This window comes from Salmo salar, chromosome 24 (assembly GCF_965601325.2).
Source record: "Salmo salar chromosome 24, fSalSal1, whole genome shotgun sequence".
In the NCBI taxonomy this organism is placed as follows: domain Eukaryota; kingdom Metazoa; phylum Chordata; class Actinopteri; order Salmoniformes; family Salmonidae; genus Salmo; species Salmo salar.
The window spans coordinates 37,227,120-37,250,905 of record NC_138314.1 but is presented as its reverse complement, the minus strand read 5'-3'; the positions used below and the strand labels follow the sequence as shown (position 1 = coordinate 37,250,905).

The 23,786-nt window shown below is 41.2% G+C and overlaps 1 protein-coding gene and 1 long non-coding RNA gene across 2 annotated transcripts; both read right to left on the bottom strand.

Moving 5' to 3' along the window:
* Positions 1-2,125: 2,125 nt before the first annotated feature.
* Positions 2,126-7,661, bottom strand: LOC145863977 (uncharacterized). The gene is made up of 2 exons (XR_014382563.1): positions 7,551-7,661; positions 2,126-5,760 (listed from the first exon to the last, which is right to left on the bottom strand). It is a non-coding gene; the product is annotated as an uncharacterized LOC145863977 (long non-coding RNA).
* A 1,436-nt stretch (positions 7,662-9,097) lies between these two features.
* Positions 9,098-23,705, bottom strand: LOC106585797 (uncharacterized). Its single transcript, XM_014172433.3, has 5 exons — positions 23,579-23,705; positions 21,598-22,146; positions 12,396-12,521; positions 11,963-12,053; positions 9,098-9,976 (listed from the first exon to the last, which is right to left on the bottom strand). The coding sequence occupies exons 1-5, from the start codon at positions 23,625-23,627 to the stop codon at positions 9,763-9,765; spliced, it is 1,029 nt and encodes a 342-aa protein (XP_014027908.1). The 5' UTR covers positions 23,628-23,705; the 3' UTR covers positions 9,098-9,762.
* Between the last annotated feature and the right edge of the window lie 81 nt (positions 23,706-23,786).

The following is a 23,786-nucleotide window of genomic DNA, read 5'->3' as shown; positions in this document are numbered from 1 at the left end:
AGCCCCAATACATTTTTTTGGGGGGCACACGGGTAGTTTGGCTGGGCCAGGGTTAAGCCCCAAGCCAACCCCCCGTGCTTACCGGAGGCAGCATGTTACTGGTCAGGCCCCGTGCTATGGGGGGATGTGCACGGCGTCGAGGCCGATGGGGTGGACAGGTTAAGTGGAGGACTAAGGCCAGAGCCAGAGCCTGAGCCACCTCCACAGTAGGAGGTTTGGGGAGAGGGGGTATAGCACAGGAACCGTCAGTGACGGCAGCCACCCTCCCTTCCCTCCCTTTAGTTTGGGTGGTTTATTTTTGTGTGAGGTGCATCCGGGGTCTGCACCTTTGGGGGGGGGGGGGGGTACTGTCACGTCCTGACCAGTAAAGGGGTTATTTGTTATTGTAGTTTGGTCAGGACGTGGCAGAGGGGTGTTTGTTTTATGTGGTTCGGGGTTTGTTGGGATATGTGGTTATGTAGAGGGGTGTTTGTTTAGAGTATTCCGGGGTTTTTGGTTATGTTCTATGTTTTAAATTTCTATGATCTGTCTATGTTGTGTATTTCTTTGTGTTGGCCTGGTATGGCTCTCAATCAGGAACAGCTGTACATCGTTGTTGCTGATTGGGAGTCATACTTAGGTAGCCCTGTTTTCACATGTCCCTGGTGGGAAGTTGTTTTTGCACTGCTGTGTTTAGCCTGCAAGACTGTCAAGCTGTCATTAGTTTTCTTGTTTTGTTATTTAAGTGTTCAATAAAAGTTTAATATGAGCACTCAACCCGCTGCGCCTTGGTCTACTACATACGACGACCGTTACAGTACCATGGACAGGCACATCATATATAGTTTACGTTGATTGGACTAAATCGTTTTTGGTATTTTTAATTTGTCACTGTATTACACTAAGCATAGGTGATTAGATGATGTAGAAACGGTGCTGGAATAGTGGAGGCAGCTCCTGTTTTCTTTGCGACCTGCGGTAACTCTCCATGGTTCGAAATCAATAGTTGTTTAGTAGTCTGAAAATGTTGGTAACATTACCTTTCTTGACCATGCTGTAGTTTATGTAGCTGTTGGTTACATTCAATATGTTTTATGAACTTCACTGGACAGATCTTTCTCTCCGGTTTTGTGATGAAACAAAGGTGTGGTTGAAATTATTCTGCCACTGTGTCTTCTTATTGTCGCGGCCTTGGCCTATATATCATGGTGTCAAGGCATATGAACTAACAGGTTATAGAGCAAACAACACAATTATCACAACACATAGGTTGTAAAATGCCTTTTTTTCCCTAGCTTGGCTTCCCTGGTGATTTTACCCACGCACCACTACTGTTTGCCACAGCAATTTTCAATCCGTTTGATTCAGTTAAATAAATTATAACGACGCAAAATGTTAAGAGGGCCAAAGTGCTGTTTTTTTAGACAGACTTGCCTCATGATTTGTCAACTTGCGCACATTCTCTGTCCTTTACATCTGAGTGCTGCTGCGGGATTTTTGTGTCTTGAACAATCAGATTCACAGAAATTGCAGATCGTGCGGGCAGGGCACCACGCACAAAGCTGAAGGCACGCTCAACACTTTCTCAGATATTTATTTAGCAAGCGTGATAACACATCACTCCCCACAGACACAAGCAAAAACTCACATAAACTTACATAAATGTAACAGCCTATACGCCTTATCATTAGCGATCTGACATGCTGTATTGCATGGAAACGAGACAATTTCTTCAGACTAATCAACTGTAGGCATTCTAACAACAGCAGCTGCATATTCTAGCACAGGGCTGCCCAACCCTCTTCCTGGAGATCTACCTTCCTGCAGGTTTTCAGTCCAACCCTAATTTAACACACCTGATTCTTTTTATTAGCTGCTCAACAAGACCTTAACTAGCTGAATCATATATGCTAAATTAGGGTTGGACTGAAAACCTACAGGAAGGTAGATCTCCAGGAAGAGGGTTGGGCAGCCCTGTGCTAGCACTTCTAGCTGCTACCGGATTTCCCAAACTAGGTCCCGTTTTTTTCCGTAGCACAACACAGCTGATTAAAAAAAAACAAAGCTTGATAATGAGTTGGTTAGTTGAATATGCTGTGTAGTGCTAGGGCAAAAAACTAAAAGTTAACACAGTAGCTGACATAGACTGATTTAATGTTTTATTAGGTCTACAGTAGCATAGGGCAGGATTACATGATGCAAACATGCACAAAGCAAGCCCTTTGAGTTTCATTGTCCAATCATGCTTTCTCTGTGTCTGTGTATAAGAACCTCCCTAGTCCTTTCTTTAAAACATAATTCATATGAACAAGTACAAGATTGCTGCGGTTTGACAGGGTTTTCATCCTCCCCAAGGGCAGTTTTTTTAAAACCATGTAACCTGATTAGAAAAACTCTGGTCCTATCTAAGCCCATATTAAACCTTTTTAAAACAGATTAATCACGTCATACTATATAAGGTCCAGAGTTTCACCTGGTTAGGTTACCAGATTAGGTAAAACTATGGACCCCAGAATTATTTTTCTCACACCTCTCTGGGGACTTGTGGTGCCACCTCTGGTAGGAACTGTTATTAATAACCTGGTCCCAGATCTGTTTGAGCTTTTCTCTACTTCACTGTCATTGTTTGTCATGATGATTCCATAAGGAGTTTGCAAGAGAGCAAAAACAGACTGACACAAAAACTAGTGGATTACAGACTGGCACCCAGGCTATGTAATTACCACTTTGTGTCAATCATCCACAAAACACCAACAAGTCAACTCCACAGACCTTGTATTGTTGTTAAACATATATTAAGTCCTCAGGTTATCACCTAAAAAAAGTCTTATAATATTTACACATGTAATCCACTTTTTTTATACAGTATGTATAAGGGACTGTCAGAAGAACAGTTACAGTACTGTAGCAGTCCGTAATTAAATTCTGAAAAATAAAGTGCATTAATAGAGCCCAACTGATATATCGTTACACTGATATTATCGGCCGATATTGGCCTTACAGGGATATATTGATATCTGCCGATAATTCTGCTGATATTCGATAAATAGGATAACAAAAATGTTTAACTTTATTATTACGGTTAGGAGGCTCAAACACGAGGTTTACCAGAGGATAGCCGGAAATCACTTACTCAGCAAAACCTCTCACAGACCTAGTCTGGTTCCAAATCTGCATGTGCTTCAGGCAAGAGAACAGAGCTGTGAAGTAGCAGTCATGAAGGAGTGACTGCTCAGCTGCAGTGTTATCCCCGTAAAACCCAGGTGTTATTATTTGACTGTGCGTGCATGTTTGTATTCATGTTGTGTTCCTAAGGAATCTGTATGTGGGTTTGGGTGTGTGTTCATGCATGTTCAATCATGTAGTGTTCCTAGGTATGATTGATGCTTGTACTCAAGAGTTTCAATATCATTACCACCTATACTGCCGCCTCAGGAAAAACTGTCAGGAAAATAGTTTAGATTGATAATAGATAAAAAATAGATAAGATTTATGAAATTGTGAAATAATTCATGGCTGCTATCAATACCAGGTCAGGTAGCCTAGTGGTTAGAGCAGTGGTCGGGTTGATAGTTTAAATCCCAGAGCCGACAAGGTGAAAAATCTGTCAATGTGCTCAAGCAAGGCACCAGGGTCACTGTTGATAATGGCAGGCCATGACCCCACTCTCCCAGGATGTCTCAGGAAGTTGGGATTACATGCTGTGAAAATAGGACAAATGTAAGCACCCACCAAATTATTAATATATATGTAATCATGATTATTGGCATGATAACAATGATAGTCAGAGGAGTTGGATTGCAAGATCCAACAGAATCATACTCACAATAGCCATGTTTTTCCCTAGGCGGCATAGAAACGTTTGAGAATTTGGAACTAGACGTTCATATACTTTTTGAGGGCGTTACAGCATGTCATCACACCCACAAGTGGTGAGAGCCTGCCATAACTGTTATTGCCATCATCTATATTTACAGTACCAGTCAAAAGTTTGGACACACCTACTCATTCAAGGGTTTTTCTTCATTTTTACTATATTCTACATTGTAGAATAATAGAGAAGACATCAAAACTATGAAATAATGCATATGGAATCATGTAGTAACCAAAACAGTTTATTTTAAATGTGAAATGTTTCAAAGTAGCCACCCTTTGCCTTGATGACAGCTTTGCACACTCTTCGCATTCTCTCAACCAGCTTCACCTGGAATTATTTTCCAACAGTCTTGAAGGAGTTCTGAGCACTTGTTGGCTGCTTTTCCTTCACTCTGAGGTCCAACTCATCCCAAACCATCTCAATTGGGTTGAATTTGGGAGATTGTGGAGGCCAGGTCATCTGATGCAGCACTGCATCACGCTCCTTCTTGGTCAAATAGCCTTTACACAGCCTGGAGGTGTGTTGGGTCATTGTCCTGTTGAAAAACAAATGATAGTCCCACTAAGCTCAAACCAGATGGCATTGGGGTATCGCTGCAGAATGCTGTGGTAGCCATGCTGGTTAAGTGCGCCTTGAATTCTAAATAAATCACAGTGTCACCAGCAAAGTTCTTGACATTTTCCGGATTGACTGACCTTCATGTCTTAAAGTAATGATGGACTGTCGTTTCTCTTTGCTATTTGAGCTGTTCTTGCCATAATATGTACTTGGTCTTTTATCAAATAGGGCTATCTTCTGTATACCACTCCTGCCTTGTCACAACACAACTGATTGGCTCAAATGCATTAAGAAGGAAATAAATTGTTGAGAGAATTCCAAGAGTGTCATCAAGGCAAAGGGTGGCTACTTTGAAGAATCTCAAATATAAAACATATTTTGATTTGTTTAACACTTTTTTGGTTGCTACATGATTCCTTATGTGTTATTTCATAGTATTGATGTCTTCACTATTATTCTACAATGTATAAAATAGTCAAAATAAAGAAAAACCCTTAAATGAGTAGGTGTGTCCAAACTTTTGACTGGCACTGTAATACGTTTGACTACCCAAATTAATTTACTATAGAACATGACTAATATATTGATTCACCGATATTGTCAGCCGTTATTGGTATATTGATTTTTACCGGTATATTGATACCGGCTGATAATTCCATCGATATTCGATACATATGATGAAAAAATGTATTTCATGTTTATTGCGGCTATTCTCATTCAACCCTTATTTTACCAGGTAAGTTGACTGGGGGACAGCTACAGGGGGAGGAGAGGGGTGGATAAGCGCCTTGGAAGCTGGGGATGATTAGGTGGCCATGATGGAAATGGTTTAAGGGGGAAATTTGTTTTGAATGCAGTCTAGTGCTCTTGCAATTCACCTAGCTTCCACATGGGGGAGAAATTCTAGGTGTAGCACCTTTAAAAATATGAGAAATACATTTTTTACAGCATCCAATTGGTAGTTACAGTCTTGTCTCATCGCTGCAACTCCACTACGGACTCGGGAGAGACAACGGTCGAGAGCCATGTGTCCTCCGAAACACGACCCTGCCAAGCCACACTGCCTGCTTAGCCCAGAAGCCAGCCACACCAATGTGTTGGCGGAAACACCGTCCAACTGACGACCGAAGTCAGCTGCCAAAGGAGTCGCAAGAGCACGATGAGAGAAGGACATCCCGGCCGGCCAAACCCTCCCCCAACCCGGAAGATGATGAGCCAATTGTGCGCCGCCTCATGGGTCTCCCGGTCACGGCCGGCTGTGACAGAGCCTAGATTTGATCCCGAGTCTGCAGTGACGCCTCAGCACAGCGATGCAGCGCCTTAGACCGCTGCGCCACTCAGGAGGCCTAAAGATGAGACATTTGTAATCAGAAGATCATATTAACATGTAAATATTATAGATTGGTAACAGAATAGCAGAATAATACTGCAGCAAATTCAATAATGCTATATTTGAAAATAGTACACTCAATGTAGGCTACTGCCCCTTTAAGAGCTAGCATTCATTTTGTAGTTAATGTTATCCGGGATCCTTGGGAAAACCACATCCTAACCAATAATGTGCATAAATCCTGGATGACTGACAGGGGGAGCTGTATTGAAGCCACTGCGCAGTCATCTTGGTACTCCTCAATTTTAAAAAAGATTTTGGAACCTATAGAAATGCATTTATTAATGTCTACACACATTTTTCACACATTTATTATATTGTGAGCTAAACATAAAAAAAAAAATATAAAAACATTTTCCTTAAAGTATATATTTTTTGAGAGTACTAATGTTACGGTCCCCACTACAACAACAAAAAATACTTAAGTACATGTCATTTTGTCCTTGAAGCATTTCATTGAAATACTATAGAATTCTATTCATTCCAACGGAGGACTGCTCCTACTGGGTAGTGCCAATAAAGCCTCTCAATGGACAATACATCGCGTCAGAAATCCAGGGTTTATATAGACCATTGAACCTAACCCTAAATTTAAAGATGCACTATGCAGAAATTCGCCCCATTTCCTGATTGCTAAAATTCTAATAGTTATCTTAATTTCAGTTTATGTGACAAAACAAGCTAGTGTAGAGAATCATTGCACCATATAAAACCGCTGTGAAATATCTTTTCCCATAACCAAAAATATTGTATTTTCAGCTGGTGTACAAAACCAAAACCTAAGAACAGGAAGCATAGAAATAGAGCACACACAACAGATCTACCGCTTCTTAGACTTGCTTTCAATGAGAATGACAGATCTATAACTCACATTTCGATGTGGATTTGGTTGCAGATTTATTTTGGGCTTGCGCCACAGACAGCTATATCAGTCCACTAACAGAGGACTAGTAAAGGCCCAGTGCAATACTTTTATGAGAGAAACATATATATATATTTTGGATTTCTTATTTTTTTTAGGGGGAGCTGCAGCACACCTACTTCCCGCTGTTATGCTTTTGAGGGGTCTGAGTTCCTTTGGAGTGTTCACACTGAACAAAAAAATTAAGCGAACTGCACTTAGTTCTTCAAAAATTTGCTTAAAGGGACCAAGTGTGAAAACACCCTTCGTTTCAGAGGCAAGCCAGCAGTGGGATGCAGGGTGGTATGATGCTGGCTCATGATGTCATTACTGTCACAATTTAAGAAATCATCATTTGAAACATATTTCTTGGACAATTGCTCTTTTGGATAGCAATTTATGAGAACTCAGCATGCAAAAATGACACTTTTTAATTTCCCCACGGCAGATATCAGTATCTGTTAGATGTGTCCCTTAAAAAATCAAAATCAGTATAGGACCCAAAATCCCCATATCAGTAAGGCTCTATGCATCAACATATCAGAATGTTGCACAGTAGCTGTCAACACTTCCTATATTAGTAAGCAAGTATAATATGCATAATTCAGACACAAAAATATTTAGTTACTTTTCCACATTTCACCAATTTAAAATGTCATTTCACATCATACCTTCCATACAAAAGCTGTCATAATACTAGCTCTGAAAATATCATGTTATCATTGCAAAAACTATGATTATTGTCTTCTATTCTCATTTGGCTATATTAGATTGACAACATTGTTGACACCTCAAAACACTAGCAATTGATATCATAGCAATGCTACAAATACCTCAGGACTCACCTTGAACATGTTACGACTACAGTATGTACAATCCACTGCTTTCTCACCTGCTGGAAGCACATGGACATACAGTACCAGTCAAAAGTTTGGACACACCTACTCATTCAAGGGTTTTTCTTTATTTTTACTATTTTCTACATTGTAGAATAATAGTGAAGAGATCAAAACTATGAAATAACACATATGGAATCATGCAGTAACCAAAAAAAGTACTAAACAAATCAAAATATATTTTATATTTCAGATTCTTCAAAGTAGCCACCCTTTGCCTTGATGACAGCTTTGCACACTCTTGGCCAGCTTCATGAGGTAGTCACGTGGAATACATTTCAATTAACAGGTGTGCCTTGTTAAAAGTTAATTTGTGGAATTTCTTTCCTTCTTAATGTGTTTGAGACAATCAGTTGTGTTGTGACAAGGTAGAGGTGGTATACAGAAGATGGTCTTTTACCAAATAGGGCTACGTCCATATTATGGCAAAAACTGCTCAAATAAGCAAAGAGAAATGAAAGTCCATCATTACTTGAAGACATTAAGGTCAGTCAATCTGGAAAACTTCAAGAAAGTTTAACGTTTCTTCAAGTGCAGTTGCAAAAACTATAAAGCGCTAAGATGAAGCTCTCATGAGGACCGCCAAAGGAAAGGAAGACCCAGAGTTACCTCTGCTGCAGAGGATAAGTTCATTAGATTTTGCAGCCCAAATAAATGCTTCACAGAGTTCAAATAACAGACACATCTCAACATCAACTGTTCAGAGGAGACTGCGTGAAATCAGGCCTTCATGATCAAATTGCTGCAAAGAAACCACTACTACTAATAAGAAGACTTGCTAGGGCCAATAAACACGAGCAATGGACATTAGACAGGTGGAAATCTGTCCTTTGGTCTGATGAGTCCCAATTTCAGATTTTTGGTTCCAACCGCCGTTTCTTTGTGAGACAAAGCGTAGGTGAACGAATGATCTCTGCATGTGTGGTTCCCACCGTGAAGCATGGAGGAGGAGGTGTGATGGTGTGGGGGTGCTTTGCTGGGGACACTGTCTGTGATTTATTTAGAATTCAAGGCACACTTAACCAGCATGGCTACCACAGCATTCTGCAGCGATACTCCATCCCATCTGGTTTGTGCTTAGTGGGACTATCATTTGTTTTTCAACAGGACAATGACCCAAAACACACCTCCAGGCTGTGTAAGTACAATTTGGCCAAGAAGGAGAGTGATGGAGTGCTGCATCAGATGACCTGGCCTCCACAATCACCCGACCTCAACCCAATTGAGATGGTTTGGGAAGAGTTGGACCGCAGATTGAAGGAAAAGCAGCCAACAAGTGCTCAGCATATGTGGGAACTCCTTCAAGACTGTTGGAAAAGCATTCCAGGTGAAGTTGGTTGAGAGAATGCTAAGAATCTGCAAAGCTGTCATCAACGCAAAGGGTGGCTACTTTGAAGAATCTCAAATATAAAATGATTGTAATTTGTTTAACACTTTTTTGTTTACTACATGATTCCATATGTGTTATTTCATAGTTTTGATGTCTTCACTATTATTCTACAATGTAGAAAATTGTAAAAAATAAAGACAAACCCTTGAATGAGTAGGTGTGTCCAAACCTTTGACGAGTACTTAGTTAGAGGGAAAGCCTGTTAGTCTAGTTCATCAGGGGTTTGGAATATTCCGTAACGGTCCTTCAACCAGTCCCAGCTATATCTACTGGCAGGACTTCATTGCTACCTTTCATCTCAGTTAGGCCAGATACTTCTAAGGGAAGTGAGGGCTTTCCAGACATTCCATAGAGTGGGTGGGTTGAAAATGCGACCTGACAAAGATCCAACTCGGATCTAACCGTTGTCTTTTTTATGAGTCTGATTAAATCACCATGGGAGCATACCAGAGTTGCAGACATACATTTTTTTCTTTGATAGCTTCTTGGATGTGCATATTTTCCCCAAACGTTCCTGTGTTGAAAATGTAACATGACCGCTATGCCGACTCACATCAGCACACTTGTAAAATCTAATATTGAAATGCATTGAAATGTGTGTGTTCACTGTGCACCTCTCAGATTCTAAAATAGATTTTCAGATTCCCTTTGTTTCTCTTTCTCTCTACAAGTACAAAGACAGACACACACGCACGCACGCACGCACGCACGCACGCACGCACGCACGCACGCACACACACACACACACACACACACACACACATTTTTCCTTCAGTCAGTCAGGTAGCTGTTGTTGTCGAACAGCGGGGTGACGGTACCGTCCTTCCACTTGATCAAGATCTCTCCCCGCTGTAGCGAGGAAGAGTGGGCCGGCCGCATGGGGTGCTGAGTGAGGGGGGCTCTCTCGCTGACCACAGGGGACCCCGGCTGACTCACAAGCCCTGTAGGAGTGTACGACTTCAGCACACACACTACTTTCTTCTTCCTGGGAGAGGGAAATCATTAATTTGTAGTTTTGCAACTGTGTGGGCAGTTGTGGTTACTGTAGTTTTAAAAAGTAGTATGTGATGAAGTTGTAGTTCTGGGTTGTCATTTCAGAAAAAAATCTTCCTAACCACAGGATCTTTGGAGCATAATTCAGATTCAGTGGGGAAATTTGATAATTCTTGAATGTAGTAGGCATAATACTGGATCCAAAATGTATGTTTATGGTATTACTGGGAAGCTGTATTTCCCCTTATGCCCCTTGTCAATAGACCAGTAGTGGTACAGTGGGAAGACAGCAGTGCGCAGGTTAGCCTAGCAGTTAGAACGTTGGGCCAGTAACCGAAAGGTTGCTGTTTCAAATGCCCCAGGTCGACATGGCGAAAAAAAATCTGGCAATTTGCCCTTAACTTTTTGGTGGCAGGGGGCAGTATTCGGAAATTCAGATGAATAACGTGCCCAAATTAAACTGCCTGCTACTCGGGCCCAGAAGGTAGGATATGCATAGTATTAGTAGATTTGGATAGAAAACACTCTGAAGTTTCTAAAACTGTTTGTATGATGTCTGTGAGTATAACAGAACTCATATGGCAGGCAAAAACCTGAGAAAAATCCAACCAGGAAGTGTGGAAATCTGAGGTTTGTAGTTTTTCAAGTGATTCCCTATCCAGTATGCAGTGTCTGTGGGGTCATTTTGCACTGCCTAAGGCTTCCACTAGATGTCAACAGTCTTTAGAACATTGTTTCATGCTTCTACTGTGAATGGGGAGAGAATAAGAGGTCCTGGAGTCAGATGACTGAGAGAATGACATGAGTTCAGTGGCGTGCGCTCCCATGAGAGTTAGCTGTGTTCCTTTTCATTTCTGAAGGCATTGGAATATTACTGAAGATTTATGATAAAAACATCCTAAAGATTGATGCTATACATCGTTTGACATGTTTCTACGAACGTAAATATAACTTTTTTAGACTTTTCGGCATGACATTTTGCGCTCGCTTCCTGCATTTGGAGTAGTGGACTAAACGAGCGATAAAAAAGGACGTATTTGGACATAAATGATGGACTTTATCGAACAAAACAAACATTTATTGTGGAACTGGGATTCCTGGGAGTGCATTCTGATGAAGATCATCAAAGGTAAGTGAATATTTATAATGCTATTTCTGATTTTAGTTGACTCCAAAATGGCAGGTATCTGTATTGCTTGTTGTTGTTGTCTGAGCGCTGTACTCAGATTATTGCAAAGTGTGCTTTCGCTGTAAAGTTTTTTTGAAATCTGACACAGCGGTTGCATTAAGGGGAAGTGTATCTATAATTCTTTGAATAACAGCTGAATATTTTATCAATGTTTATGATGAGTATTTAAGTAAATTGATGTGCTCATTCACCGGAGGTTTTGGGAGGCAAAACATTTCTGAACATTACACGCCAATGTAAAATGGGGTTTTTGGATATAAATATTAACTTCATCGAGCAAAACATACATGTATTGTGTAACATGAAGTCCTATGAGTGCCATCTGATGAAGATCATCAAAGGTTAGTGATTCATTTTAGCTGTATTTCTGGTTTTTGTGACGCCTCTCATTGCTTGGAAAATGGCTGTGTGGTTTTTCTTGTCTCGGCGCTGTCCTAACATAATCTAATGTTATGCTTTCGCCGTAAAGCCTTTTTGAAATCGGACAATGTGGTGGGATTAACGAGAAGTGTATCTTTAAAATGGGATATAATAGTTGTATGTTTGAGAAATTTGAATTATGAGATTTTTGTTGTTTTGAATTTGCCGCCCTGCTATTTCACTGGCTGTTGAATAGTGTGTCCCGCGGGTGAGACGCTAGCATCCCACATTTCCCAGAGAGGTTAAGCAAGGCACTTAACCTCACTTCTCTCAGGGAGGGTGGGATATGCAAAACCAAAAAAATCCAATTCACACGTGTATTAATAGATACTTGTACATGTGTGAAATAGGAGAACTATAAGCACCCACCTGTTGTGGTGGATGTTGAGTAAGAGCATGACAGTCCCCAGCACCAGAGCCAGAGAGCTCAGCACCAGCATGGCCACTTTCCAGCCAAACCCTGTAACACACACACAAAGAGAGAGGGAGAAACTCCCATAATCGACAGTTCAGAGTAAACAAACTCTTTCCACTTTCAAACTCCAGCAAACCTCTTGAATGTCATATAAAAGGTCTTTAGAAAGTGGAATTATCTGAGTGGGCTTGGACATCAATACACCCACTCTACAGATTCCTATGTAAGTTTCCTTCTCCTCTAACACCACCATGTGGTAGATAAGGCACAGAGTAGAAGGCCCCAGAGCCCATCGGGGCAGAGAGATGTGTTTTGCCCCTGGGTTTGTTTTGAAGGCAGTTATAGTCTTTCTTCCACACCCCTCTGGCAATAGGTTTCCCAACTCACCATACTCAGCGTTGAAGAATGTCATTGAGGGGCCCTCAGGGCCCATGGTGCTTTCAACCAGATGAGAGTGCTCTGTCCCACTGTCCATTCCAGTGGTGTTAGGGGCAACAACATCATCCCCTGGAACTGGAGGGGGTACATCACATCGGCATGTGAGTGTAATAACACAGGAGTAATACCCTAGTTATTATCTCAAAGCCATAGCCCCTTTGTTTTATTCATCTGTTCATCAATTAGTATGTCATCTCACCAAAGCCAGACCAAAATACTTAACTGAGGACCATCAGATTGAATTGAATCAAAAGACTTACACATAGGTCTAGACTAGTGCCCCATAGGACTGGCGTAGGGAGGAGCCCCAAGTGAAGAGTTTTGGACTTGCTGGCAACCAGCCCATATTAGGACCCTATTGATTGGAGGGAACTTAGCTGAATGAGATTTAGCCAGCAAGGACAGTGGAAATACAATCCCTGATGGAACTAGTGGTATGTGACCACGCTGAGATGCCATTTGGATCACCCACTGTTAAGCCTAAGACACTGACCAAACCAAGGTATTCTCAAAGCAGATACAAAAAAATGGACTTTGTTACAATGTACAGTACCAGTCAAAAGTTTGGGCACACCTACTCATTCAAGGGGCTTTCTTTATTTGTACCATTTTCTACATTGAAGAATAAAAGTGAAGACATCACAACTATGAAATAACACATATGGAATCATGTAGTAACCAAAAAAGTGTTAAACAAATCAAAATATATTTTATATTTGAGATTCTTCCTTGATGACAGCTTTGCACAGTCTTGGCATTCTCTCAACCAGCTTCACCTGGAATGCTTTTCAAACAGTCTTGAAGGAATTCCCACATACGCTGAGCACTTGTTGGCTGCTTTTCCTTCACTCTGAGGTCCAACTCATTCCAAACTATCTCAATTGGGTTGAGGTTGGTTGATTGTGGAGGCCAGGTCTCTGATGCAGCACAACATCACTCTTCTTCTTGGTCAAATAGCCCTTACACAGCGTGGAGGTTTGTTGGGTCATTGTCCTGTTGAAAAACAAATTATAGTCCCATTAAGAGCAAACAGATGGGATGCAGTATCGCTGCAGAATGCTGTGGTAGCCATGCTGGTTCAGTGTGCCTTAAACTCCAATTAAATCTCTGATAGTGTCACCAGCAAAGCACACCCACACCATCACACCACCTCTTCCATGCTTCACGGTGGGAACCACACAGGCGGAGATCATCCATAAACCTGTTAGGGCTAGGGGGCAGTATTTACACGGCCGGATAAAAAAACGTACCCGATTTAATCTGGTTATTACTACTGCCCAGAAACTAGAATATGCATATAATTATTGGCTTTGGATAGAAAACACCCTAACGTTTCTAAAACTGTTTGAATGGTGTCTGTGAGTATAACAGAACTCATATGGCAGGCAAAAACCTGAGAAGATTCTGTACAGGAAGTGCCCTCTCTGACCATTCCTTGGGCTTCTTGACTCTTTTTATTGAAAACTTAGGATCTTTGCTGTAACGTGACACTTCCTACGGCTCCCATAGGCTCTCAGAACCCGGGAAAAAGCTGAATGATGTCGAGGCAGCCCCTGGCTGAAAAACATTAGCGCCTTTGGTAAGTGGTCTATCAGAGGAAAATGAGACTGAGGCGCGTGCACGAGGCGACCCCATGTTTTTATTTTCTCTCTCTTTGTACTAAATCACAGATTCCCGGGCGGAATATTATCGCTTTTTTACGAGAAAAATGATTTTAAACAGCGGTTGACATGCTTCGAAGTACGGTAATGGAATATTTAGAATTTTTTTTGTCACGAAAAGCGTCGGGCGCGTCACCCTTATTTACCCTTTCGGATAGTGTCTTGAATGCACGAACAAAACGCCGCTATTTGGATATAACTATGGATTATTTTGAACCAAACCAACATTTGTTATTGAAGTAGAAGTCCTGGGATGGCATTCTGACAAAGAACAGCAAAGGTAATAACATTTTTCTTATAGTAAATCTGACTTTGGTGAGGGCTAAACTTGGTGGGTGTCTAAACTTGGTGGGTGTCTAAATAGCTAGCCGGGCTATCTACTTAGAATATTGCAAAATGTGCTTTCACCGAAAAGCTATTTTAAAATCGGACATAGCGAGTGCATAGAGGAGTTCTGTATCTATAATTCTTAAAATAATTGTTATGTTTTTTGTGAACGTTTATCGTGAGTAATTTAGTAAATTCACCGGAAGTTTGCGGGGGGTATGCTAGTTCTGAACGTCACATGCTAATGTAAAAAGCTGGTTTTTGATATAAATATGAACTTGATTGAACAAAACATGCATGTATTGTATAACATAATGTCCTAAGATTGTCATCTGATGAAGATCATCAAAGGTTAGTGCTGCATTTAGCTGTGGTTTGGGTTTATGTGACATTATATGCTAGCTTGAAAAATGGGTGTCTGATTATTTCTGGCTGGGTACTCTTCTGACATAATCTAATGTTTTGCTTTCGTTGTAAAGCCTTTTTGAAATCGGACAGTGTGGTTAGATTAACTAGAGTCTTGTCTTTAAAATGGTGTAAAATAGTCATATGTTTGAGAAATTGAAGTAATAGCATTTCTAAGGTATTTGAATAACGCGCCACGGGATTCCACTGGCTGTTACGTAGGTGGGATGAAATCGTCCCACTGGCCCTAGAGAGGTTAATCTACTCAATAGACCTAAGAACAGATTTCCACCACTCTAATGTCAATTTCTGTTGTTTCTTGGCCCAAGCAAGTCTCTTCTTATTATTGGTGTCCTTAAGTAGTGGTTTGTTTTCAGCAACTCAACCATGAAGGCCTGATTCACGCAGTCTCCTCTGAACAGTTGATCTTGAGATGTGTCTGTTACTTGAACTCTGTGAAACATTTATTTGGGCTGCAATTTCTGAGGCTGGTAACTCTAATGAACTTATCCTCTCCAGCAGAGAAAATTCTCGGGTCTTCCTTTCCTGTGGTGGTCCTCATGAGAAGCAGTTTCATCATAGTGCTTGATGATTTTTGCGACTGTACTTGAAGAAACTTCAAGATTGACTGACCTTAACTTGTTATGGATAGGGGGCAGTATTTTCACGGCCGGATAAAAAACGTACCTGATTTAATCTGGTTATTACTCCTGCCCAGAAACTAGAATATGCATATAATTAGTAGCTTTGGATAGAAAACACTCCAAAGTTTCTAAAACTGTTTAAATGATGTCTGTGAGTATAACAGAACTCAAATGGCAGGCCAAAACCTGAGAAGATTCTGTACAGGAAGTACCCTGTCTGACCATTTCTTGGCCTTCTTTGTCATCTCTATCCAAAACAGAGGATCTCTGCTGTAACGTGACACTTTCAAGGCTCCCATAGGCTCTCAGAAGGCGCCAGAACGTTGAATGATGACTCTGCAGTCTCTGGCTGAAAAACAGTAGCGCATTTGGATAGTGGTCGATCTGAGAACAATGAGACGGGTGCGCGCGTGCACGTGAAGAGGCCATTTTACATTTCCAGTCTTTGAACGAAAACAACGACTCGCGGTCGGAATATTATCGCTATTTTCCGAGAAAAATCGCATACAAATTGATTTTAAACAGCGTTTGACATGCTTCGAAGTACGGTAATGGAATATTTTGAATTTTTTTGTCACGATACGCGTCTGCGCGTCACCCTTCGGATAGTGTCTTGAACGCACGAACAAAACGCCGCTATTTGGATATAACTATGGATTATTTGGAACCAAACCAACATTTCTTGTTGAAGTAGAAGTCCTGGGAGTGCATTCTGACGAAGAACAGCAAAGGTAATCACATTTTTCTTATAGTAAATCTGAGTTTGGTGAGTACCAAAGTTGGTGGGTGTCAAAATAGCTAGCCTGTGATGGCCGGGCTATCTACTCAGAATATTGCAAAATGTGCTTTCACCGAAAAGCTATTTTAAAATCGGACACCGCGATTGCAAAGGAGTTCTGTATCTATAATTCTTAAAATAATTGTTATGTTTTTTGTGAACGTTTATCGTGAGTAATTTAGTAAATTCACCGGAAGTGTTCGGTGGGAATGCTAGTTCTGAACGTCACATGCTAATGTAAAAAGCTGGTTTTTGATATAAATATGTACTTGATTGAACAAAACATGCATGTATTGTATAACATAATGTCCTAGGAGTGTCATCTGATGAAGATCATCAAAGGTTAGTGCTGCATTTAGCTGTGGTTTTGGTTTTTGTGACATTATATGCTAGCTTGAAAAATGGGTGTCTGATTATTTCTGGCTGGGTACTCTCCTGACATAATCTAATGTTTTGCTTTCGTTGTAAAGCCTTTTTGAAATCGGACAGTGTGGTTATATAAAGGAGAGTCTTGTCTTTAAAATTATGTAAAATAGTCATATGTTTGAAAAATTGAAGTTTTCGGATTTTCAAGGAGTTTGTATTTCGCGCCACGCCCTATCATTGGATATTGGAGCGGTGTTCCGCTAGCGGAACGTCTAGATGTAAGATTAATGTCTTCAAGTAATGATGGACTTTCGTTTCTCTTTGCTTATTTGAGCAGTTCTTGCCATAATATGGACTTGGTCTTTTACAAAATAGGGCTATATTCTGTATACCACTCATACCATGTCACAACACAACTGATTGGCTCAAACACATTAAGAAGGAAATAAATTCCACAAATGAACTTTTAACAAGGCACACATGTTAATTGAAATGCTTTCCACGTGACTACCTCATGAAGCTGGTTGAGAGAATGCCAAGAATGTGAAAAGCTGTCATCAAGGCTAAGGGCGGCTACTTTGAAGAATCTCAAATATAAAATATATTTTGATTTGTTTAACACTTTTTTGGTAACTACATGATTCCATATGTGTTATTTCAGTTTTGATGTCTTCACTATTATTCTTTTAATGTAGAAAATAGTAAAAATAAAGAAAAACCCTTGAATGAGTAGGTGTGTCCAAACGTTTGACTGGTACTGTATGTCCATGTGCTTCCAGCAGGTGTAAGAAAGCAGTGGATTGTACATACTGTATGAGTCCTGATGTATTTGTAGCATTGCTATGATGTCAATTGCTAGTGTTTTGAGGTGTCAACAATCTAATATAGCCAAATGAGAATAGAAGAGAATAATCATGTTATCATTGCAAAAACTATGATATTTTCAGAGCTAGTATTATGACAGCTTTTGTATGGAAGATATGATGTGAAATGACATTTTAAATTGTTGAAATGTGGAAAAGTAACTAAATATTTTTGTGTCTGAATTATGCATATTATACTTGCTTACTAATATAGGAAGTGTTGACAGCTACTGTGAAACATTCTGATATGTTGATGCATAGAGCCTTACTGATATGGGGATTTTGGTCCGATACTGATTTTGATTTTTTAAGGGACACATCTAACCGATACTGATATCTGCCGATATACTGTTTTACAGTGGGGAAATTAAAAAGTGTCATTTTTGCACGCTGAGTTCTCATAAATTGCCATCCAAAAGAGCAATTGTCCAAGAAATATGTTTCAAATGTTGATTTCTTAAATTGTGACAGTAATGACATCATGAGCCAGCATCATACCACCCTGCATCCCACTGCTGGCTTGCCTCTGAAACAAAGGGTGTTTTCACACTTGGTCCCTTTCAGACAATTTTTGTGAACTCAGTGCAGTTCGCTTGATTTTTTGTTCAGTGTGAACACTCCAAAGGAACTCAGACCCCTCAAAAGCATAACAGCGGGAAGTATGTGTGCTGCAGCACCCCCTAAAAAAATAAGAAATACCAAAATATATATATGTTTCTCTCACAAAAGTAGTGCACTGGGCCTTTACTCGTCCTGTATTAGTGGACTTATTGTAGCGCAGGCCCCCCCAAAAATCTGCAACCAAATCCACATCGAAATGTGAGTTATAGATCTGTCATTCTCATTGAAAGCAAGTCTAGGAAGCGGTAGATCTGTTGTGTGTGCGTTATTTCTATGCTTCCCGTTCTTAGGTTTTGTACACCAGCTGAAAGTACACTGCTCAAAAAAATAAAGGGAACACTTAAACAACACATCCTAGATCTGAATGAAAGAAATAATCTTATGAAATACTTTTTTCTTTACATAGTTGAATGTGCTGACAACAAAATCACACAAAAATAATCAATGGAAATCCAATTTATCAACCCATGGAGGTCTGGATTTGGAGTCACACTCAAAATTAAAGTGGAAAACCACACTACAGGCTGATCCAACTTTGATGTAATGTCCTTAAAACAAGTCAAAAAGTAGTGTGTGTGGCCTCTAAGTGCCTGTATGACCTCCCTACAACACCTGGGCATGCTGCTGATGAGGTGGCGGATGGTCTCCTGAGGGATCTCCTCCCAGACCTGGACTAAAGCATCTGCCAACTCCTGGACAGTCTGTGGTGCAACGTGGCGTTGGTGGATGGAGCGAGACATGATGTCCCAGATGTGCTCAATTGGATTCAGGTCTGGGGAACAGGCGGGCCAGTCCATAGCATCAATGCCTTCCTCTTGCAGGAACTGCTGACACACTCCAGCCACATGAGGTCTAGCATTGTCTTGCATTAGGAGGAACCCAGGGCCAACCGCACCAGCATATGGTCTCACAAGGGGTCTGAGGATCTCATCTCGGTACCTAATGGCAGTCAGGCTACCTCTGGCGAGCACATGGAGGGCTGTGCGGCCCCCCAAAGAAATGCCACCCCACACCATGACTGACCCACCGCCAAACCGGTCATGCTGGAGGATGTTGCAGGCAGCAGAACGTTCTCCACGGCATCTCCAGACTCTGTCACATCTGTCACGTGCTCAGTGTGAACCACGTGCTCATCTGTGAAGAGCACAGGGCGCCAGTGGCGAATTTGCCAATCTTGGTGTTCTCTGGCAAATGCCAAACGTCCTGCACGGTGTTGGGCTGTAAGCACAACCCCCACCTGTGGACGTCGGGCCCTCATACCACCCTCATGGAGTCTGTTTCTGACCGTTTGAGCAGACACATGCACATTTGTGGCCTGCTGGAGGTCATTTTGCAGGGCTCTGGCAGTGCTCCTCCTGCTCCTCCTTGCACAAAGGCGGAGGTAGCGGTCCTGCTGCTGGGTTTTTGCCCTCCTACGGCCTCCTCCACGTCTCCTGATGTACTGGCCTGTCTCCTGGTAGCGCCTCCATGCTCTGGACACTACGCTGACAGACACAGCAAACCTTCTTGCCACAGCTCGCATTGATGTGCCATCCTGGATGAGCTGCACTACCTGAGCCACTTGTGTGGGTTGTAGACTCCGTCTCATGCTACCACTAGAGTGAAAGCACTGCCAGCATTCAAAAGTGACCAAAACATCAGCCAGGAAGCATAGGAACTGAGAAGTGGTCTGTGGTACCACCTGCTGAACCACTCCTTTATTGTGGGTGTCTTGCTTATTGCCTATAATTTCCACCTGTTGTCTATTCCATTTGCACAACAGCATGTGAAATGTATTGTCAATCAGTGTTGCTTCCTAAGTGGACAGTTTGATTTCACAGAAGTGTGATTGACTTGGAGTTACATTGTGTTGTTTAAGTGTTCCCTTTATTTTTTTGAGCAGTATACAATATTTTTGGTTAGGGGAAAAGATATTTCACAGCGGTTTTATATGTTGCAATGATTCTCTACACTAGCTTGTTTTGCCACATAAACTGAAATTAAGATAACTATTAGAATTTTAGCAATCAGGAAATGGGCCGTATTTCTGCATAGTGCATCTTTAAATTTAGGGTGAGGCTCAATGGCCTATATAAACCCTGGATTTCTGACGCGATGTATTGTCCATTGAGAGGCTTTGAAGCCACCGGTGGGCCATATTGGCACTACCCAGTAGGAGCAGTCCTCCGTAGGAATTAATGTAATTCTATAGTATTTCAATGAAATGCTTCAAGAACAAAATGACATGTACTTAAGTATTTTTTGTTGTTGTAGTGGGGACCGTAACATTAGTACTCTCAAAAAAGATATAGTTAAGGAAAATGTTTTTATATTTTTTTTTTATGTTTAGCTCACAATATAATAAATGTGTCAAAAATTTGTGTAGACATTAATAAATGCATTTCTATAGGTTCCAAAATCTTTTTTAAAATTGAGGAGTACCAAGATGTCTGCGCAGTGGCTTCAATACAGCTCCCCCTGTCAGTCATCCAGGATTTATGCACATTATTGGTTAGGATATGGTTTTCCCAAGGATCCCGGATAACATTAACCACAAAATGAATGCTAGCTCTTAAAGGGGCAGTAGCCTACATTGAGTGTACAATTTTCAAAACAGCATTATTTATTCTGCTGCAGTATTATTCTGCTATTATGTTACCAATATATAACATTTACATGTTAATATGATATAAACTTTTAAAGTCCTTGACATTTTCTGCTTTGACTGACCTTCATGTATTAAAGTAATGATAGACTGTCGTTCCTCTTTGCTTATTTGAGCTGTTCTTGCCATAATATGGACTTGGTCTTTTACCAAATAGGGCTATCTTCTGTATACCACCACTACCTTGTCATAACACAACTGATTGGCTCAAACGCATTAAGGAAAGAAAGTCCACAAATGAACTTTTAACAAAGCACACCTGTTAATCGAAACGTATTCCAGGTGACTACCTCATGAAGCTGGTTGAAAAAATTCCAAGAGTGTGCAAAGCTGTTATCAAGGCAAAGGGTGGATACTTTGAAGAATCTAAAATATATTTTGATTTGTTTAACACTTTTTGGTAACTACATGATTCCATATGTGTTATTTCATAGTTTTAATGTTTTCATTATCATTCTACAATGTAGAAAATTGTAAAAATAAAGAAAAACTCTGGAATGAGTAGGTGTATCCAAACTTTTGACTGGTACTGTATTTCTATAGCAAAAGATAGATCGGTAGAACTAATACTGACAGAATAACTTGTTAGACGTTGTTTGGTAGGCACTCCATAGGAGACAATGGAAATAATGGTGACTATGACCCTAGACATGTAGCCTACAAGTACAATTGTGTTAATGTAATTCAGCGCTTGACAGCGAGGAAATGTAAGACCGATGAAAATGGCAGTTAAATATCCCAGTATGATGAAAATGAATGAGCTCTATAATGAAAGCTACTGATGGATGACATGAGGCACGTCCCTTCTCTATGATGGGAACCTAGTCGACGGTTCTTCTTACTCGACTGTGGTTGGCTGTTTGTATTGGAAGGGGTACTTGTTGAGGGGGGCATAGCAGCAGTTTGTGTGGACCTGTGGCGATGGTGGTGGTGATGGCTGGCTCTATTCCCACAGACAGTATGGTTGCCCAGCGTTCTCCACTTGCTGGCCTGTCTACGCTCTTTAGAGAGGAAGACCTTAGACGACTTAGAGGATACGTGATGAGTGCTGAGGTGGAGCCCCTTTCCTTGCAGAGTGAGGTGGCCCTTCTTAGAGCAGGCCCATGCCTGGCCCTCCCTGCCCACCTCGCCACCTGCAGCCCCAGCTCCCTCCTCATTCCCAGGGCCACAGTGGTGCAGGCTGACACTCAGATCATGCTCCTGGCCACTCAGACACTCTCCTGTGAGCCGGCTGCTCAGGGCTAGGCGCTCAGGGAGCCACTGCCACTCCTGCAGTGCTGAACCAGGGATGCACTCCTGTAGCACCACTCTGCTCCCAGGATGCCCATCCTGGACCAGGACCTGCACACACTTACCCAACAGCTCATTCCTGATGCTAAAGCCAGCCGCCTCTATGGGAAAAAACAGTATAATATAACATTACAGTGCATTAGCCTATGAAAGGAAAAAAGCTCCTTGGACAAACAAATGTGTCCAGGTCAGATGAGGTTGGCTATAAGGTGTAGGGTCAGGACTAAAAGGCTCTGGTTTACAGCCATGTTATAAACTAGACAATTTTGTAATATGAGCTGGTTAAATAACAATGTCCTGGCCAGTGGAGGGATTATTCCCATGTTGTGTTTTGGTAGCTATTCATTGGTTGCATGTTTTGTCACAATATTGTTTTGAACATTCGTTTTGTACAGATGACCGACTGAGCATTCTACTCAATGCATCATTATTGAGCACTGATGAAGACTTCATCAAAAGAGCATTTACAATGGCTTGGAAATACGACATTAAAAGGGATGCAAACAATTAATAGGAAAACCTTGTCATCATTTTGATGTCGCTAGACTGACTTTTGATGCAGTATAACTTTAGCTAAGATTGAAGGAAGGTCACCGGATTTTAGCTAAGTAGCTAACGTTCTCGTTCTAGCTATTTGTTTGAAGCACTTTGCTAGCTAATGACAACATTGCCACCTGTCTAAAGTACATTTGACGACATGAAGATGCTGGCAAAATTGTTTCCAACCAAATATTTGACTATTTTAGCAACATCATCGTATTTTAAGGCACTAAATTGTAATTTTCACTCATAAGTCGTTAGCCTTGTCCAGGATGGCGCCCCAGTGGCGCAGCGGGCTAATGCACTGCTTCTCAGTGCTTGAGGCGTCACTACTGACACCCTGGTTCGATTCTAGGCTGTATCACAACCGGCCGTGATTGGGAGTCCCATAGGGCGGCGCACAATTTACCCAGCTTCGACCGGTGTAGGCAGTGATTGTAAATAAGAGTTCGTTCTTAACTGACTTGCCTAGTCAAATAAAAGAATGACTGGGTTTAACACTTTAGGACGCCGATAGAGGGCGGCTTGAGAAGGTTCATAACAATGACGAGATCGAGTGATGGAGGTGGAACCTACTATAACGTTACTCTGTGAAGTCGAGACAGTCAGTAACTAAATGCTGAATTATTGCGTTACAACAAGCCTCTTCGCACTAAAATGGAACTTAACTTATTTTTAATAGATTTCTTTATACTTTTTTTTGTTGTTGATTACTTTATACTTGTAAAGCTAACTTTTTGAGCTGCTACAGTAACTACTGTATAGTAGCTAGCTAGCTAAAAACAAATGTGGATGCATGCAAACCACTGTAACGTTAGCAAACAAGCTAAGTTTGCTAACTACAAACAATATTGTTAAGTCTAAACCAGAAAACTAGGTAGCTTATAATGTTTTCTAGTATAGAAAAATAAAGGAGAAAAACAACACATTTCCCCATTAACTACAGATAACGTTAGCTAGTAACTAGCTAGCAACTTTCTGACAAGTTCTTACCGTGGAAAACGAGTATGAAAACGCAGGGACCCCAAAACATGTTCCCCATGACAAGTGGTGCTTTAATGTCTCCCGTGGCAACAGCCTAAATGTGTGCGTTGGGGTGTTGAGTAGAGATGTGTTCCCCACAGGGGCGAGGGGTGTGTGAACAGAGCTTCATGCGTCCAATCAGAACTGGTTAACGGTATATGCATCACTAGCTAACCAC

Excerpts from the sequence above, each read along its gene's own strand:
- LOC106585797 (XM_014172433.3), bottom strand. The coding sequence starts at position 23,627 with ATGGGGAACATGTTTTGGGGTCCCTGCGTTTTCATACTCGTTTTCCAC. Across the intron at positions 22,147-23,578 it reads TTTCATACTCGTTTTCCACG|AGGCGGCTGGCTTTAGCATC; the intron begins GTAAGAACTTGT and ends TTTTTCCCATAG. Across the intron at positions 12,522-21,597 it reads AAACAGCCAACCACAGTCGA|TTCCAGGGGATGATGTTGTT; the intron begins GTAAGAAGAACC and ends TACCCCCTCCAG.